The 19,329-nt window shown below is 36.6% G+C and overlaps 1 protein-coding gene across 1 annotated transcript; it reads right to left on the bottom strand.

Annotated features, from left to right (window-relative positions):
* Window positions 1-15: 15 nt before the first annotated feature.
* LOC141838804 (peroxisomal acyl-coenzyme A oxidase 1-like) lies at window positions 16-14,879 on the bottom strand. The gene is made up of 14 exons (XM_074726385.1): window positions 14,688-14,879; window positions 12,932-13,040; window positions 11,078-11,139; window positions 10,745-10,954; window positions 10,448-10,535; window positions 10,211-10,373; window positions 9,038-9,236; window positions 7,310-7,507; window positions 3,629-3,760; window positions 2,517-2,637; window positions 2,059-2,169; window positions 954-1,023; window positions 542-725; window positions 16-445 (listed from the first exon to the last, which is right to left on the bottom strand). Exons 1-14 carry the CDS (start codon window positions 14,829-14,831, stop codon window positions 236-238), a joined length of 2,001 nt encoding a protein of 666 aa, XP_074582486.1. The 5' UTR covers window positions 14,832-14,879; the 3' UTR covers window positions 16-235.
* Between the last annotated feature and the right edge of the window lie 4,450 nt (window positions 14,880-19,329).

Consider the following 19,329-nt stretch of genomic DNA (forward strand, 5'->3'; position numbering starts at 1 on the left):
TGCTTTTCTCTGAACTTAATGTAAATTGAGTTTGAATTATCTACTGAAATGAGTTTATTTTTGCCTCGTGAAAGCTCCAAGGGGCAAATTCCTCACACAATGACTCTAATTAGAATTAAATTACCGTCGGACTCGGTGTTTAAGCATAGATGGCTATGTTATGTCAAGTATATTGACATCAAACCAAAATATAGGAGAAAAAAATGAATTCTATAAGTTTATTTGAATTGTAAGTTTAGAGCCTTGATGCTGCAACCTTCTGCTGGAGCAAGGGCTTGATGTACTCATGGTATCCATCGGGCACGACCGAATCATTTAGCGGATCATTCCATGCTGCCTCATAAAGTTTGGGGTACACATTTCCGTCATAGCGGCCAAGGATTGAACCCAAGTAGTGATCAGTATAGTTAAAAGCATCAACTAGTGCAACCGCATTTGGACGAAGCTGCAAAGATCATTAGTCCATTTAGATGAAGCTGGAAAGTAACTTCAAACAGGTGAAAAGAATACGATGGAATGGGAGAGAAATTATTATACACACCTGGGAATATAGAGATCGAAGTTTCTCGTTGGCTAGTGCACCTTGCTCGGGTGTAATGTACCCTGTCGCGATGAAATCACCGAGGTGCTTATGAACCAAAGAGAGAGCATAGACACTGCAGAGAATCTGGAGTACTTCTTTAACTCCACGTCCTTGCATGTCTTCTTGCACCTTGTCAATGAATCTGAACATGGTAATATGGAATGGTTATGTTGTTGCTTAATGCGATTTGAGAGAACCATTAAAAGATCAGTGTCAGTGTACTTGAGTCTGACAGTGCGAAAGTGGCTGAAATTTTATGCCGAAGTAACAAATTTTTTTCTTTGGATTTTAATATGCCAGAGCCATGAAATAAATGTTCAAAGAACCAGAATTTATTAAGTTGTACTGGAAAAGTAGGTAGGATAATTACTTGGATACAATGATTAGTTGACAATGAGCAATTGCGGCCTCCAATAAATCAGCAGAAAGTTCATGAAAACCTGAAAGAGTGATCAGAGTGAAATGTCAAAAAGAAGAAGAAACAACACTAAATTTGGGGCAAAAAACCAGTTAGCAATTTTTTCCCTACATTCCTGACAATATATATTTGATACATCTGAAGCAATATTTTAAAGAAACAAAGAAATGAGCCCTACAGGAACTGCTCTTCTTGGAGGGAAAAAAAATTAGGCACAGAAGAACAAAAGCTAGAAATTGTTTCCATGGTTATGCTACTTGCACTTCTGGTGTTGGAAGTAGACAGCATGCGTGTTCGACTTCTCTATTAGCTTGCTAAAATAGCTCAAACGTATTCATATAGTTGTGTGCCTACATCTACATAGATTTTAGGATTGAGGCCAGCTGTAGCAGGTTCTAGGTTGACACTTGGTAGAAACAGCATGGACTTTCCAACCAACCCAAGTGTCATAATGCCCACCCCTCAGTGATCATCACATCTCCTAATAGCCTGCAAGTAATTACAGCCACCAACGGCTAACTCTTTCCTGACTGTAAAGTTAGGTTCTTAGCTTCAGTAGATTTCATGCTAATACCTTGTATAAGTTAGAGACCTTGACTTAGTCTATGTTGATAGGTGGACTACTTAGTTACTGAGAATTAGCTTGAGCAGCTCCTCTGAGACCTTTAGGAATATCTTATTTTGCAAGACAACCTCTCTAATTGGCCTAACCAAATTGGAATGAATATGCTAGCCGTATAGTTTGCAACTTCTTTTACGTTTTCTCTAATTGGCCTAAGACCATTAGTCCATAAACTATCTTCTTTCTGTACCAGTGAATTCCTATAAAAAGGTTAACATCCAATCTAACTGAAACAAAAGTAAGAATTTAAAAGATTCCCCTCAAGGAAGATAAGTAACTGCATACACTAAAATTTGCCCCTTCATTAGAGTGCATACGATGTCTCAAGAAGAGAGCCATATATATAGAGGCATTTAACAACTTCAGGGGTCTATTTGTATGAGAGTTAAAACACTACAAATACAGAAGATCAGATGCAAAAAAAAATTAAATAACCTTCTTCTTGGCTTGGGAACTGACTAATGTTTTTGGCACAGTTGACAACCATTCTAATAGCTCTAGCTTCAAATGCTTCCAGTATAACTGAAGGTTTCAACCAGTCTTCAGCTGCAAATGAAAGTATGGGTGTAAGGTTTACAATTGATCAAAAGAAAAATTAAAAGCTGGTGAAATATCCTAAACTACCATCAATCAATGTATTTCTCTAAAAGTCAGTGTGATGAGACATTTGTAAATCATGGTCGAGCCATTTATTTTATGAGTATGTAGCTACCACTACTCATCTTTCACTTCTTCTAACAAATCGGCTCAATTACTGAGCAAACCACATCAAATCCAACACATTTTTTTAAAATAGTTTACCAGAAGCCAGTGAACTATATAGCATACAGAGGTTGCATCATGTTGTTTCGTATGCTAAATTCTTGTCCTGAAAAAAAATGTTGAATGCTGACCTGTGAGAACGTCACATTTGCTCTGCATCAGATGTTGTATTTTTCCCATATATGCTGTTGTACCAACAGGCTGTTTTCCTGAACCTAGTCGAGCAATAGTCTTCATAAGGAACCTTGCTACCTGGCAATGACGAGTAATTCTTGTATGGTTATTATGTTTTCCATGTCCTGGAATGTGAGATCATATGTAAAAAAAGCCACAAAAAGATATTGATATGCTGGTGGAAGTGACTAGACCTTTGAGATAAATGCCTATTAATTAGATAGGCACAAATCATGAGCCAAAATGCTTTAAGTAACTAATGGTAAACTCAATATGCTTTATGCCTAATGAACCTCCTTAATCAGTTCATACCTTCCAGTAACTAAACTGAAGTATGAGAAACCACTTAAGGGTTGAAGATCTCAAAGAAGAAAGTGAAAATTGGCCTAAATTATCCCTAGTTGACAACATGGTAAGCTGAATGATGGCCATCAATGCTGAATGATGGCCATCAATGCAAGCATCACTTTCAATTTGATTCCACTTTTTAAGTTGATCATCTGACAAACCATAAGCTGAGTCTGCCTCAATAGCATTTGTCATGGCCAGCTTGAAGAGATAACTAGCCCATTATCATAATAGGCATCACCCACTAGCCCATAATAGTTAATATTAAGCTAAGTGAATAACAATAAACTCATGCAAAGCCTAAGAAACCTATTTGGTTAGCCCACAATACTAAGGCGGAATAGCGATGTGTCTAATTCAAGAATATGCACTCAGGGCGCTACTCCTATGTCCTTACTAAATTACTGCCAAGAAGAATTGATGCAAAAAGGAAAACAACATAAAATTCTATGAAACTAAAGCAAGTGATAATTCACTATTCATCCACCATAAGATAATCATTTCCCTACCAGAGTTCACTCCTTTCTCTATAAAAATGTTAACAAGAAATACATCATTTTCTATTATTCTAGTTGCCTAAACAGTGATTGTTATTCAACAGAAGTAGAAAAATCCATATCTAAGGCAAGGCAACTATCAAGCACAGGCAAAGCCATATTCTTGAACCACATGAGACCTTCAAATTCAAACACTACTGTAGAGACTCTGTAAAGGAACTAACCTGCAAAAGCAGAACAATGTTATCTCCTTCATACGTACATGCAGGAACATACACAGCAAATAACTCAGGGAGCCCACTGCTGCATAGATAACCATGGCCACCGCACAGTTTCCGACATTCTTCGATTCCATCCTAATAATTAGAAAAACGGTTATCAATTTAAGGGTATGATGAGCAAGGAAAAAAAAATCTGAAGATATGTTTTTAGAAAATAACATTTGTTCATATGAAGGATGCACGGATCCAAAAGAAAAAGGCAAACATGCTTGCTAGATAAATTCATGAGTTATAAGAATGATAAGTTCAAAAATCACTAAAAATTCACAACTCCTATGACACAAACGTTATCATAACTCTTCTGTTACTCAGTTAGCATACTTCTGTTGTATATCAAATTTTTTCATCCAATTAAATTGTCTAGTTGTAATTTGAACTTTAATGACCAATTCAGCTGAGCCAAACTAATTTATTGCCTTTCAAGGATCCAATTGAGGTCGGATTTGGATTTGGTTGAGTTCAGAAGACAGGTGTGGTAATTAGGATCAACTGGGTTCAAAGAGGGCTAGATTTGAACTTATTTTGATAAGGCTAAAAAAATTTTGTGCTCATATCTTGTTGGGTTTTAAGATTATTAAAACCTCTATTTCTCTTCCCCATGTAACCACACACTTCTCCATGCTTCCCCTTCATGACACCATCTCGACCCTCACATATGGAGCGCCCATCAAAGTCGTCAGCAAGTAGCTCCTCGTCTCTTTGGTTGCTTTCTCCTCTCCTAGTCTCTCTCTTGCACCAGCTCTCATAGCCATGTGAGCCATGTTGCCCACTTGTAGCAGGATGCAGAACCTCCTACGAGTGGTGGTCTTCCCTTCCTCCAGCAGCCACTCTTCCCTCTCCTAATCTCCTCCATTGTCTATCTCCCGAGCCCCACTTTGATCCCTCTCTCACTGTAACCCTACGGCCACTGCCTCCTCTTGCAAACGCAATAATTGTCCACCTTGTAACAGCACTAGCGGTAGGGTTTCCTCCCTACTCTAATTCCTAGCCATTTGAATAGGTTTCTTGATCTGGAATTATTCAACCTCGGTTAAAGTTCCCTTGGATATTTTTCTTGCTTGTGTTGTTGACTAGCTATCTATTTCAGACCCAATGCATGCTATATTTCCAGATCAGATTGATTCAAACATTTCCCCATTTTTGAAACCCCCTTCTATTACTTCCTTTGTTCAGGGGGTTGTAGGGTAAGAGTATATATCGTTGTTGCCTCTATTTAAGGATTAAATTGGTTCTAATGATGTTGGCAGCTGGATAATTTGGGGATTTAGGGGGCATGTATTCGTGTAGGGTGTTCTGCTAATTAAGTAGAGTTGCATTGTGGTAGATGAATCAAGATTGGACTAATTATCTTGAGTGTTGGTTGATCCCTACATTTAGCAGTATTATTTTGTTTGGTATTATCTTGAACCCTTTCTAAGTTGTGTATTTATTTGTTTGTATAGAGGCTGATCCAGGAGGAGCACAGACATAGCACTTTTGGTTCCTTCCCCTTGTACATAAGGTAGGTAAGTCGTCTCTTTGGGGGTAAGTCCTTTCTTTGGTTTCTTATTAAGCCTTCCCTTCCCTTTGCTTATGTGAAAATAACATTTAATTTGTGAATAATTATTGTTATTCATGTTCTTCTAAATGTGCTGTATAAATATTAAAACAGGTTGTAAAAACTAATGAATGGAACACAACATGGATACCTATAAAAGGGCAGCCCGGTGTACGAAGCTTCCGCCAATGTGGGGTCCTAGGAAAGGGTCTATTGTACGCAGCATTGCCCTGAGCTAAATTTCCTTTTCTTATGTGATGAGGCATCTTGTGGGATCAAATTTACTGAGCCAATGTTTTTTATTTAAAAACCATTATACTAATTTTTATGTTCGATATTGTATACTTCTAATATGCTATAACCCCTACATGAGAGTCATCCAAAAAAGCATTACTAAATTAGTGTAATGCATAATAAATGGTGGCATAAATTAGTCCCTTAAAATTAACCACTCATTGAATATGAATTGCTTTATAATTGTCTAATCTTCAAAGTTGAATCATATGTGGCGTGTAATCTTAAAGCAAATAAGTGGCTATTATAAGGAGAGAAATAAATGCTAAAAAGTGAAAAGTCTGGACACAAAATCAAAGTTGTTGGCCTCACACGACCTACGTTATATAACATGTGTCATGTTAAAATTTACATGTTATGCTAATTGCTACCTATGACCGGTGCTTCAGCCCACATGTCAGATAATACTAGTTATACTTTGAGGAGCTAGATTCAATAATTTACTCGCGTAAAACAAATGTGAAATAGTTAAATATGGATATATATATATATATATATATATATATATATATATATATATATAGAGAACTGATCTCCTGCGCTCCGCTCTCCTGCGCTCCCCGTGCGCGACAGCCAACCTCCTTCCGTTCATCGCCGCCGTTCTTCGTCGTCCGATCACCGTTGGCCGCAATCCCGGACTCGTTTGAAGCGCAACTCGACGGCGCACACATCGGCACCGGATTCCGGCCGGATTGGGCCGGAATCCGGCGGAATTCCGGCCTAAACAGGGCAGACACGGTGGCACCCGCTTTGGCCGGAAATCGGCCGGATTCCGGCCGAATCACGGCCGGAATCGGCCAACAGTAGCTGTTGGCCGATTCCGGCCGAAATTCGGCCGGATTCAGGCCGAATTTGGCCGGAATCCGACCACCGGACCTGGCGCCGGTGAGTTGCGCATCCATCGGCGCCGGTGGCCGGAGATGGCCGGACGCCGGTGAACAGCTGCGGTGAAGGAGCAAACGTCCGAGGAGAAACACTGTGCGTCGATCGGAGAAACGGACGGTCTCGATTGCTTTGCGCACGGGGAGCGCAGGATAGCGGAGCGCAGGAGATCAATTTTCTATATATATATATATATATATATATATATATGTGTGTGTGTGTGTGTGTGTGTGTGTGGTTACTAAGATGTAGAGGAATGCTACACTGTATACGATGGCTAGTTGGCATTGCACAAAATGGAAATACCTCAATAAATATGCTTCAAGATCAAGGTTTGTTTAACAGCAAACAAGAATTGAAGTGACTTCCATCCAAATATACATTATCAGAGCCATTTCTAATCTCACAAAAGCTAATAGCAACAACTACTGAATTGTATCACAAATGACTAGTCATTCGAGAAGGGATAATATAAAAATAGTGAACCATTGCACTTGTCCAGATTCAGCGTGCACCCTTATATCTATCATGACACTGAGGTAGAGTGGCCTAGCCCTGATACTATATTGAATTGGGATGGATATAAATTATAATGGATTATCACACTTGTCAATGTAGGACTAATTTGTATGGAGTATCTTAGATTCAATACAAACAAATAGAAAAGGATGTGGCAACTAGCTGTCACTAATTTTGGTGGAAATGCAAGTAATGACTATTTATCCACGGTCAATTAATTATAAACCAGAGAAAATAAATATTAATGAAAATTTCAAGAAATAAAGAAAGCAAAACACTAATTAACAGTCAGAAAGCAACCTTCATGACACTCTGGTTCAGAATTAAGGCGTTTGAGAATAGAATGAATTGAAAAAGAATGTAAAGCAGGAAAACTATGTTAGATTACGTACTGCTGTCACAGAGGTTGTCAAAGATTTCAAACCAGCAGTGCATGCATGTGCCTCAGGCAATGTTGAAAAATCATTGGCTCGTAGTCTATCTGTCACATCATTATATAGCCACTTCAGCCATTCGCCAACAAACCTAAAAGCATATGCTGAGGCCAGCAATGGAAAGAGTCTGCTTTGCTGAGTTTTGTAATCAATGACCTATGAAAACAGATAGTATCATAATTTATAATTGCTCAAATACCTTTCCAAGGGAATGAAAAATTCTGTATATATTTTGTTTACTTGAGAGGATAAATAAGAGAGAAGGGAGAGGAGGAAAAAGAGCAAAAAGAACAATTGTTCCTTTCCCTCCCCTCTTTCCTCCTATTCATTACATGCTATTAGCATAAAAGAAATATAACTTAAAATGAATTAAATGTGCTAGTGCCATATTGACTTTAGCTTGCAAAGAAGTATCAAATAGTGATTTGAACCATGATGTGATTGTGTAACTGTGCGGTATCAATATTTCAATGGCTAACTAGATATTTCATTAGTTTGTCCTTTCCAACAATACCTATTGGGACCCACGGAAGGTGGAAAACAGTACATGTAAAATATATATAGTTTGGTAGTAATGTGTCCATAATTTAAAATCAATGTAGTGTATATTCATAGAAGTAAAATATGACCAGACTCAACCATGACTAACACCAGCAACCCTGATTTGCGTTATTATTGCAAATTTATGCATATAAATGATAGTCATTTCTCAGTGTTCAGCAGCATAGAAAAAAGGTTGGACATTAACAACAAATCTAAGCATTCTCGATCACATAAATAAAATGATAAGAAAAAGATCTTTACTATATAAAATTTTCTTCTGGGAACTTTAACTAGGTACCCAAATTTTCTCAGTCCAAGGTACTTGCATCAAAAGCATACCTACATATTTAAGAAAAAAAATACAAAGGATCAAGAGGAAAAGAAACCATGAGTAAATTACAAATTCATTTATTGTGGAAAGCACTAGAAAAATCATAAAAGATGGGATCAATGAGCAACCTTCATTTCAAAAATTTTATTTTCAATGCTCGTTTCTATTCTTCCCCTTCTTCAAAGCTATGGAACAAGTTAAATATGAAAACACTCAATATGTGAATTAAGATAGCAAAAAGAACAGTGCACAATGCTGAAGGCCTCTCCAGGAAGATCTTAACATCCCATCTAGGATGCAACTGAGACGATCTATGTTTCAAGAAGAGGAAATAACCATCAAGTCCAATTTTCAACAGTGTTTGGGCTCTACATATGGTAGCCAAAGGCCTTCTTCAGCTTATGTTTGTGGTAACCAGTACAACAATCTAGGAAGCCATGATATGGGATGTCATTTATTAGATCATTGTTATATATATATATATATATATATATGAATTCTTAGTATAACAATTATATATGTAACACTGACAATGCTAGACCAAGCACAAGGAAGAAAAGGCAGAATGTTGTTGTAGACCTTACTAACCAACATAATTATTAAAACTTCATATCATTGATTTTGAGTTTTGACCATATGTATCATAAGGGTATCACCATAATTGTTGTCAGAGTAGATACAGTAGCAATAAAAGATACCAGAGCTCAATGGCAGGATAAGACAATTCCAAAAAGTTGGGAAACACAGTTGTAATAGATTTATGTCTGTCATAGGATATTTTCTCAGTGTAGCGTAGAGTGCTAATGCTGTACCTGAGTCTCAGGAGAACCATCTTGTGATCCAAATTGTCTACGAACAGAACTATATCTTGCAGCAATGCAGACAGCTCGAGATAAAGCCTTAGAAGCATCAGAGACAATTGTTTGACGAACATAAACCATTGTCCCATACAAAAGTTGCCTTGGAACATCAGATTGCACATACTTCCCTTCCCTTGTAACTTGTGAAACCCTGGATGGTATTCAAAATAAAACTAAGTCAATATCATTGCTAAGTAATGCAGAAATCAGATCTACAATATCTGTCAAAACCACTACTCATACAATCACTTCAGTAATGGTAAACACTTAACAGAATAAGAGGTAACTTCCTTCTGCACGGTCAAAGTTAAAGTAAGCAAAGTACTAGCTATGAGAATTTGAACTAACACACTACTCCTTTCTAGAGTAAATATGAGCATAGGACTTCATGGAGAAAAAACAAACTACATGGATTTGTCATATACCAAAATTTTGTTGTTTTAAATAAATATAATTAGTGGTAAATTTGAATTGGTGGGTTTAGATTATAATTTTTACATCTAAGACGAATAGTTAAAAATCTGATTTAGTGGTTTTAATTTAGTTTTGGGGGTTAACTACACGCAGACTGATTGGTGGATTGTAGTAAGCAATAAGCAGATAAAGAGTTCTTTGAGTGAATAACTGCATTGTTTATTATTTTTGGATTGTATGTTTGTTAAGTGGTTTATACTGCAGTCATCATGTGGTATTCATGATGAATGAATTTTGCATTTTGACTTAGTTTCATTTTATCATGCTTATGATGCATTACTGTAGACTTTGTTATTGATTAGCCTTATGGTATCCCTATAATCATTCTACCCTTTATGCCTACTTAGCACATTCGTGCTCACTTTCCCTATGTTGCCTCCATTATTTTCAGGTTATCTTTCGAATTGGTTGCGCTAGATGCTGCTTCACGATCAAGGTATAGATTTTTTACTCAGACATGGTTCTAGATCAAATGCACACCAAGGGGATTCTATTGTTTAGCAGACCTTGAGTAAGGTATGATAGTATTAGCTTTCAAAACAAACACACTACCAAGTCAGTTATGACTGTGGGAATGAAAACAAAAATATCAAGCTTGAGCAACTAAAGCTATGCCATACATATTAGATGCAAATAAAGGGATTAACTAACCGCATCAACATTTGATCTCGTGGAATGCGCACATGATCAAACCGCAAAACACCATTATCCATTGTGTTGTAAGCAGCATTGCCAAATTTCGTCCCGATATCACCAACAACAATTCCAGGAAGAGGTGAGTGATCATCCAAACTTCGTAACTGGACAATGAAACCTGGAAAGCAAAGTACTTCAGAGAACAACTATAGAAAGTCCCTAAAATAATCCTCCAAACACATAAGTGTTTACCATTAATTCCATGGTCTTTTCCATTAATTATCAGACGTGCATAAACAACTGCATGAGTGGATACTTTGCCAAGACCACCAGGCCACCACTGCACATGAAAGAAATGGACATATGATCACTGAGATTTAGCGGGATTTTCTGTTTCATTTTTTTTCCTAAATAAATTAGTAATGAGGAGAAAATTATTATTGAGCAATATGTGAAGCTAGATGATTTTGAACAGTTACTATTGTTTTAACAAATTTATCAGTGAATCTAGATTGACCTCAGAACATAGAGATTGAAACTGTCACCTACTTTGCTTGAGGTAAGCGTAGGGCTGTGAATAACAAATTCATCGGTTTTGGGATCAAATGTCGCTGTTGTTTCAAGACCTTGAACATTTGAACCATGACCAAGTTCTGTCTGAGCATAGCATCCAATTATTTGCATCTTATAAGCCAACGGTAACCACTTCTTCTGTTGTTCCTCAGTTCCTTGTCCTTTTATAGCAGGAACAAACATTCCCTATTAACCAAAATAATATAAGAAGAGGAAGCAAACAAACAAATAACAGGAAAGGTGAAAACTATATCTTTCAGGAAAGGTATAGAGAAACATTTTTGGCAATTTGAAACATGAGGTCCTCACCCAGTGGAGATCCCCATATCCAGGTTCATCTATGAAGATCCGGAACACAGAAGCTTCTTCTTCTGTGACATCAGAAAATTGGATGATTATCAGCAAACTGAAAGGAAGGCAGGGAAACTATTACAGGATCCTTTAAACTGTATGCATGCCAAGGGTCTTACTTTAAGAATGCATGTTTTGTTACTTAATTTTTTGATGTTCTAGTAAGAACTGGTTTTTTCAATAGCTAGATAGGCCTAAAATAATACAACATTAAAATGGGCAGATCAGATAGGCAGGGTGATCAGTTTTGTCAATGGGTGTGTCTACCTGATCAAGACTCCAATGAAAACCAAAAGAAATAGAGGATGTAGCTTGGCTCATCAGTAGGCTGATTTTGTTTCGGACTTTTGGGGCACTCAAAGGATAAGATAGTTGTTTGGTATAAACATCAGAGGATTAAAGTAACCTATGATGCTAATAACCTATTGACATGCACAATAAGCAACATGTATATTATGGCTTCTTGTGTGATGATTGATGGGAATAACATCTAATCTACTGCCATTTGAGAGTATACATGCTGATGAACATCTCACTGAGATTACTGATTAAATTTAAATTGCAAGTTTCAAGGCTTACGTACTTCACAGCTCTTTTATGAAAGTTCATAAAATAGTTTCTCATAATCTTTCATCTTAGTTCACTTTTTTCATTCACTTCCAATTATTGATCATTCATTGATAAAAACACAATTTGGTCAGTTACAGTAAGAACATATTTTAGCTTATGACATTGGAAATCCTTGACCGATGAGTCTTTCACAGAGAGACAACAATGGATTCCATCACAAATAATCAACAAGGGATTCCATGGGACAACTCAAAGGAGGTCCCCTAATGATCATAGAATCACCTGTCCCATTTTCACAATCCCATTGTTGGCTGTTCAGGGATTGTATGTACCTACTCTTTCTTTTTTAGGGTCAATATCAACATTTCAGTTGTTCATCCGAGTTCCAATGATAACCCTAGAAGAAGGCCAATGGCTGCTGAACTAACCAAAGTCAAGTAGCCAACTAATTCACCTTAGTAATGACAGTGTCTGGTGAGGAAGACCAAAATGACCAGGGATGTCATTACATGTAACATAGATCAAATAATACAGTTATCAAATGCTACTTTATTAGCTTGCCAATCAATATTAGGAAACATGACATTATAGGGCCAAGTTTTTTCTTGTGCCATTCAAAACTCACAAGAAGTATAGAGAAAGGGTGTGTCAACTACAAACTTGGAAAAATATTTTCATGCTCACTTGCCACCAAAAAACAAAAGTTCATTAGAAGTATAAGAACTTATACTTGACATAGTCAAAACATATACGTCCAGCTTGATCATGGATATAGGTTCCATTAAATGTCCCTAGTGAAAATTTGAGGGTACCGTCCATCAAGAAATCCAAGCCACATACCAATATCCATGCGGGCAAACATAAAGTACATGGTAGGAATTGGTATCGATCAAAGTTGGAGTGACTACCATGAAAAAGATAGAATACAAAATAGGAATGTAGTTGAGAAAAGACAAGGAAGAGAAGAGATGACAATAAAGATGAAAAAAAGGAGAGGAAGAGAAAGAGAAAAATAAGGAAAAATTACAAAATACAAATAATAAAAATTCATTTTACTGTGTCTAATCATTACAGCCTGGTCCATGTACCAACTGATGTATTTGACTATGATGTTATCATTGTTAATACTTACTTGAACTTTCATCAGAAAAAGCAAGGGATTGGTTATGCTTGTATCGTTTCCAAAATAATGTGTAAGAAATCTTCACAGAAAGAAAGAGTTTAGAATAAAAGAAAATATACCTGTAAGGCGTAGCTCATATATTCGCTTCCAAGCATGTGCTGATTTTTTGAGTGTGTTGTTAAACAATTCTTTACGGCCAAGCATCGTTCTATTATCTTTGCGAAAGACCTAGACAAAACTAAAGTGAAACAAGGTAAATATTTCAAACATAAAATTATGTTAGATATAAATAAATGGGATCAGGAACCCAAAACTACCTTGGTAAATCATGAAGAGCTATACATATTGTAATATAAGTGTAGTTGAAGTAAACTGGATACTCAACAGAACAATTATTTATAGGACTGAGTATTCAATTAAAATCGAACTGAATTAATCGAAATAGAACAAATTGAGTTTTTTCGAATTACCCGAACCAACCGAGTTTTCAAATAAAAATCGAACAAACCAAACCAATAAAATATCTATTAATTCAGTTGAAAACCAAATTAACTAAAATTTTCAAGTATTATGGGAGATTTACCAATGAATTAGAGATTTATGGGTTCACTTAGGACCGAAATTCTGAAATCATTGAACAAAATTTTTAAATTCAATCAGTTCAATCGGTTTAACCAAACTTTCGCTCCGCCTTATTTTTTAGAAGAGCAACAACAATGCACACACATAAACATGCACTTATAATCTTTATTTAAAAATCATGATCCACTTAATAGCTGCACATAGGTTAAGCCATACTACTCAACATGTTTTATCCTTTAGCTTTATAAATGTGGTCATAGTTCTGCTTCAATCCATTATGAACCATTGTGAAATTCGCAGAAATGATTATTATTACAATGATACTCCTAAAGATGCAAATAACATAATTATTCCATCGAGTCCTTTGGTAAACAAAAAAGATAGAAATAGAATCTATTGTCCCAAAAATTTGGGATTTTGAAAAATCAACTTAAAATTCTTCAGATTTGTGTTTGAGAATTCCTACTAATTTATGAAATCAAAGATCTTTACAATATGATAGTAAATAATTTCCAAAAGGAGAAATGGAATTCAAATTATATTTTTTTCTCATAAATAGAAATTAGAATTCTTACAAACTCTCTTCTGGTATCAAATTTGATTTATTTTCCAACAGAAATTGCTTCCAAATCAGCTGCAAATGTACAGTTTCTCAGATTCTCATTTAGAAGCTGACATGTAAGAGATTGAGTTCATCAATGTCAAAACTTATGATGGGTTTCCAATCCGAGTAAACTGACGCCTAAATTATTTGGAAAAGGCAAAATCTATGGTATAGGTGAATAAGTAAACCTTTGATTCACATATTATGTTCATTATCACGTAGCTAAAATGTGACATTTACTGACATTCTTTTACTTCCGTGATCACAACAGCAAATAATGATCCAACAAGAACCTTGGCTTCTATTAGTCACGGTCAGCTAGAATAAACAAGGAGCCGGGATATGAATTTGTGCTTATTACGACCATCTTATGAATATCATGGTAAGCACTCTTACAAAAAAAAACCTTGGGACTTCGCAATCAAAGTATAGATCGATTACGCTTGCATCCTTCAACATACTAGAGTCTAAAGCAATTTCTAGAAGGGACCAGTCTCACATTCTCGAGATTCTTTAAAGTTCGCAATAAATCTACTCAAGAAACTCTAAATATAAGATTTTTTTTTTAAAAAAAATACAATCTTTCACGAAAAAGGTTTTAAAAAACTAATAACCAACAAATCGGGAGCGGATCTGGAACAAAAAAGAAAAGGCGAAAAAAAAGAGAGAGAGAAAGGGAAGAGAAAGACCGGATCGCTTGCCACGATGCGGGCCATGCGATCGGCGACGTCGAACGCGTGCTTGGAGCCGGCCCATACGATCTTCATCGCCTCGACATCGAATTTGGCTTTCTTCCGCTCGGCCGCTAGATGATCCACCGCCGGTGCCTCCATTCTCCTCCTCACTTCGCCGCTCGCCCAACAAGGAAGCAAAGATCTCTTAGCAATCCCCCTCCCCTCTCCTCGGGTGGAAATGAAATATAGAGAGCATTTATTTCCACGCCCCGCCGACCGGCTAACAATAATAATGCACGTGAAAAACACTGGACCCCGCGTGCGCTCAGCAATATCGCCAATTACAACAAGGTGTTTTACGGGTAACGTCGTCTGAAGTGACGTCGAAATTCCAATTTTATTGCTGACGTTGATGTATCGTTTTATTGCTTTTTTGGTGAAGTCGAAAAAACAAACGATATTAAAAAATAAAAAAGATCTGACGAACGCAAAGCACGTGACGTGATTAACATATGGCATGCAACGATAATGGATATATTTTCAGTTATTTACTTATAAAATAAATATAGACAGGTAGATTTTAAATCCATCCACAGAACAAATTTAATATGTTTTTTAAATTTTCTCATCCATTTAAAATTGGATCAAACTAATTCCATCCGTCTTTCTAAAAAATAATTAAATCCTAAAAAACAACGTTGGGATGTCAACATTTAAATTGTCCATCACTTATTCAAAAGAGTAAATTTGTTGTATTGATACCATTTTATCATCCTCTCTTGTCATGTTATTTCCCCCTTATTTTTATTAAATATTATTGATTTTACTCTCTTGAAATAATTTGATCTGATAATATTATGAAAAGCATTAATTAATTCATGTGCATATAATAAATATCATTGTAAAAAAGTCAATCTCATTGCTTCTCTCTTAAATAGTGAATTAATAATATTATTATAAAAGTCAATCTCATTGCTTCTCTCTATAGGGATGATAATTTTTTCCTAATTAGGGATGATAATTTTCCTAATTTGATTGAGGATGAATTTGATATATCCGAAAGAAAGAAAGTATGGAAAGATTTTTTAAACTGATTAAATAATTAAATTTATTTATTTAGTTTATTAATATTTAAATAGTTAAGTTAAAAATAACAATTAGATGATCAAATAATTAAACTAAAAGAATCGCTTCTTAGAAATTATAAAATAGATTATTATTCTACGGTCTTATGAAAATTGTTTGGTATATAACAAATAAAATAGGAGAATTTTCATATTCGAATATTGAGACGGGTCTAATAAAATCTTAACTATTCTTATCCGATCTGAATATCAATAAGTGAACTTCATTCCAAATCAGGGATGTTCCGGTTGAGAACTGCTTCAGGACACGTCACCGAACCTCTTTGTTGTTGGCTAGGAACAGGAACTGATGAGGGGAGAGAGAACAGCTCTACAACCACCGGAGATCTCGTCGGGGTCGATGATGAGCAGCACCAGCTTCCAGGGAAACCTACGATCACAAAGAACGTCAGTAGGAAGGCCAGGGGGCGCCCCGGCGCGACCACTCCGACGCTCAAGTTAGGACAAGAAGGAGGAGGAAGATGAACAGTAGAGCTTGAGCGTAAAGAAGTTGAGGGAGTGAGAGTTCGAGAGAGAGCTACCTGCGGAGCGGAGTGGTCTGTTTATAGAGGGATGAACGTGCATACCTGTCACGTCATCATTTAAGAAAGGTCTCATCATGATTAATGAGATGGCAGGAATAATCGATTTTACTGTCCCATCGCCGGTAAAGTCATCTCCGATCACTGTTTGGCTGTACAGCGGAGCAAGCCGCAGAGAGATGGCATTAAATATAAGAGGCGTGGGCTTGTCAGAGAATCATGATGAGGTGGGCCAGGGGCACAATGGAAAATGTAGTCAGACTGGGTCAGTGATAAACGTAAGTACAGGCAACATGAGGTGTCGATCGAAGGGGGGAGGATTCGGCGAGATATCGGGTGCAAGGATTCGGCTGCATGAGAGGACTCGGCCAGACTCCTGCCGGATGGACGGATCCGGCTAGGCTCCTGCCGGATGGACGGACCCGGCTAGTCTCCTGCCGGTTGGGAGGATCCGGCGAGGCTCCTGCCGGATGGAAGGATCCGGCGAGGCTCCTGCCGGTTGGGAGGATTCGGCGAGGCTCCTACTGGATGGAAGGATCCGGCGAGACTCCTGCCGGATGGGAGGATCCGATCAACGAGCGGGGCCTTCACCAACTTGAGACTCAGGTCTGATCATGGTTATCCCCTTGATTTATCCCCGAAACAAGGGAACCTCGTTCTCTCCTAACCTCCTCTTCTATCAAGGGCGGAACTATATTACAAGCTACTCGACTGTAGCTTGGGGGTTGACGATGTCAAGACGGGAAAAAAAAAGATTTACGAGTAGGAAAAAGAAATATTTGAAAGAATAAAAAAGATAATTTAAGATCACTACTAGAAAAATGTTAATAGACAACGCGAAAAACGCGTTGTCTTTGTGGGGTAAAAAGCGTTGTAAGATGCCCTGTTGTAAAAGGGGTCCCTCAACGACAACGCTTTTTAAGCGTTGTCTTTGTTAACATCGACAACACCTTCGCAACGCAGAAAAAGCGTTGTAAATATTACAACGTTTTTTGCGACGCTTTAAAAACGTTGTTTTTAATAGGTATGACAACACATTTTGCAACGGTTAAAAAGCGTTGTAATTTTGTTACAAATTGTTTGGGTTTTGCAACGTTTTTAAAAGCGTTGTCTTTTGATTTTTTTTAGCAGTAAATAAGAAATAATATATTTTGTAAATATAAAATCATTAGCTACAAAATTTACTAGATCACATACAAAACATACAACTTATATTTACACAATAATCATTCTTACAGCAGGTTCATAACACAAATTCATAACATACAGCAGGTCCATAACATACAACTTATACAAGTTCATAACACAAATGTAAGTTACAACTTCCAACATAGAAGCTCCATAACAGCAGCAGGTCCATAACAAAGGTTTCAACGCAACAGAATATCCTCCAACAGCAGCAGAAATAGAACAGGTGCAATGACAGTGAGAATCCAATGACAACTGCACATAAACAAATAATTAGCTCATCAATTAAATAAGTTATCAAAATACATAACAAAAGAATCAATAGATCTACTTCACAACCAGGAAATAGTAAAAAAGATGTAAGAAGAGAGGAAAGTAATTGTGGTAGTAAAATCAAAATATTCAACATAAGATTCTTACAAGAAAAGAAATATTACAAAGCATGACTATAATCAAATATTCAAGTGTGTATTACAACCTGAATTCTAGTTACCAAAATCAGAAAGACATGTCATCGAGACCACCTTAATAAGCATATTATCGAGAATACCATGTTACAGATATATGTAGAATATGTCAATAAGCAACTTGCAGGATTCAAAGTGCACAGATGGTTGCATAAGAACAAGACCAACAGAAAAATAATAAAAATAAAACTTGAGATTTAAAGTACACAGTGTAAACACATCTAGTGCACTATGCATAACAAAGAAGAACAATGCAGTACCAATGCTGTGTTAAGATTTAATGGTGAAAGAGAATAGAAAAACAATTAAGTAATATGCTAGCAGAAACGTCACCTTAACATCTCCATTATCTGCCACGCTTACGTCTAGTTGCATCAGTACTCTGCTTTTCAATTGGCAACGTCACCTTAACATCTCCATTATCTGTTCCAGAAGACAAAAGAAAAGGAAAAAGGTCAAGCAGATCAACAATAAAAGGCACAAAACCAGCATCATAATTACACCATCATCCATGTTACCTAATGCATCCTTGTCACTTAAAATAACCCTGCCCGATTGATCACTAGGTGGAGAAAGTCGAGAAGGTTCAGACATCTGCTTTATTAATACTGCACAGTCAAAATCTACAAATATGTGAAAAGGGCCAATGTGGATCAAGTGCAAATAAACGACAAGAAAGAAATAATGATTAACAAAGAACAACAAAAGGTACATACTTGAACTGGGCCAATGTGGTTCTTTATATGTTTGATTAAGAATTTAGGAAGCAGCTCTTAACAATCTCAAACACAGTTTTCATAGTTCATCTCATAGTATCAGTTACAATAAAAGATCCTCAAGAATACAAGACTCAGTAAGCAAAGCATCTTTATACTAGTAATATCTTAGAGGAGAAAAGAGAGTTTTCTCCAGAAAGATCGCATTTTTAAACTTAAGCAAATTTAAGTAGAACAAAAAAAAAGAACATTGAAGTTTAAAATTCATTAGAAATGAACAAGAGGATTATTCTGATGAAACTTGCAAAATTGAAGGAATGTCCAAGAATCCCTTCGTTCAGAATGTCCAAGAATGACCCAAGGAATGTCAAGATTCAAAGCATCTCAGCACTGCAAAAGGAAATCCAAACAAATAGAAATAGAAATCAAAAAGGACTTGTCTCACAAAATAAGGAACCTTGTTTTATTTTTTCCAATCATAGATCATAAATAACAAACAACAGTTTATCTCTTCCTTCAAACAGTGAGATTAACAACAGGTCTCTTCGATGGCCGTCACAACAAATCTGAAACAGTGACCATAAATCAATGAAGAATCAATCAAAAATATCAGCAGTAAC

Source organism: Curcuma longa, chromosome 11, assembly GCF_044706935.1.
Source record: "Curcuma longa cultivar G26 ecotype Majalengka, Jawa Barat chromosome 11, ITB_CL_G26_1.1, whole genome shotgun sequence".
Lineage (NCBI taxonomy): Eukaryota > Viridiplantae > Streptophyta > Magnoliopsida > Zingiberales > Zingiberaceae > Curcuma > Curcuma longa.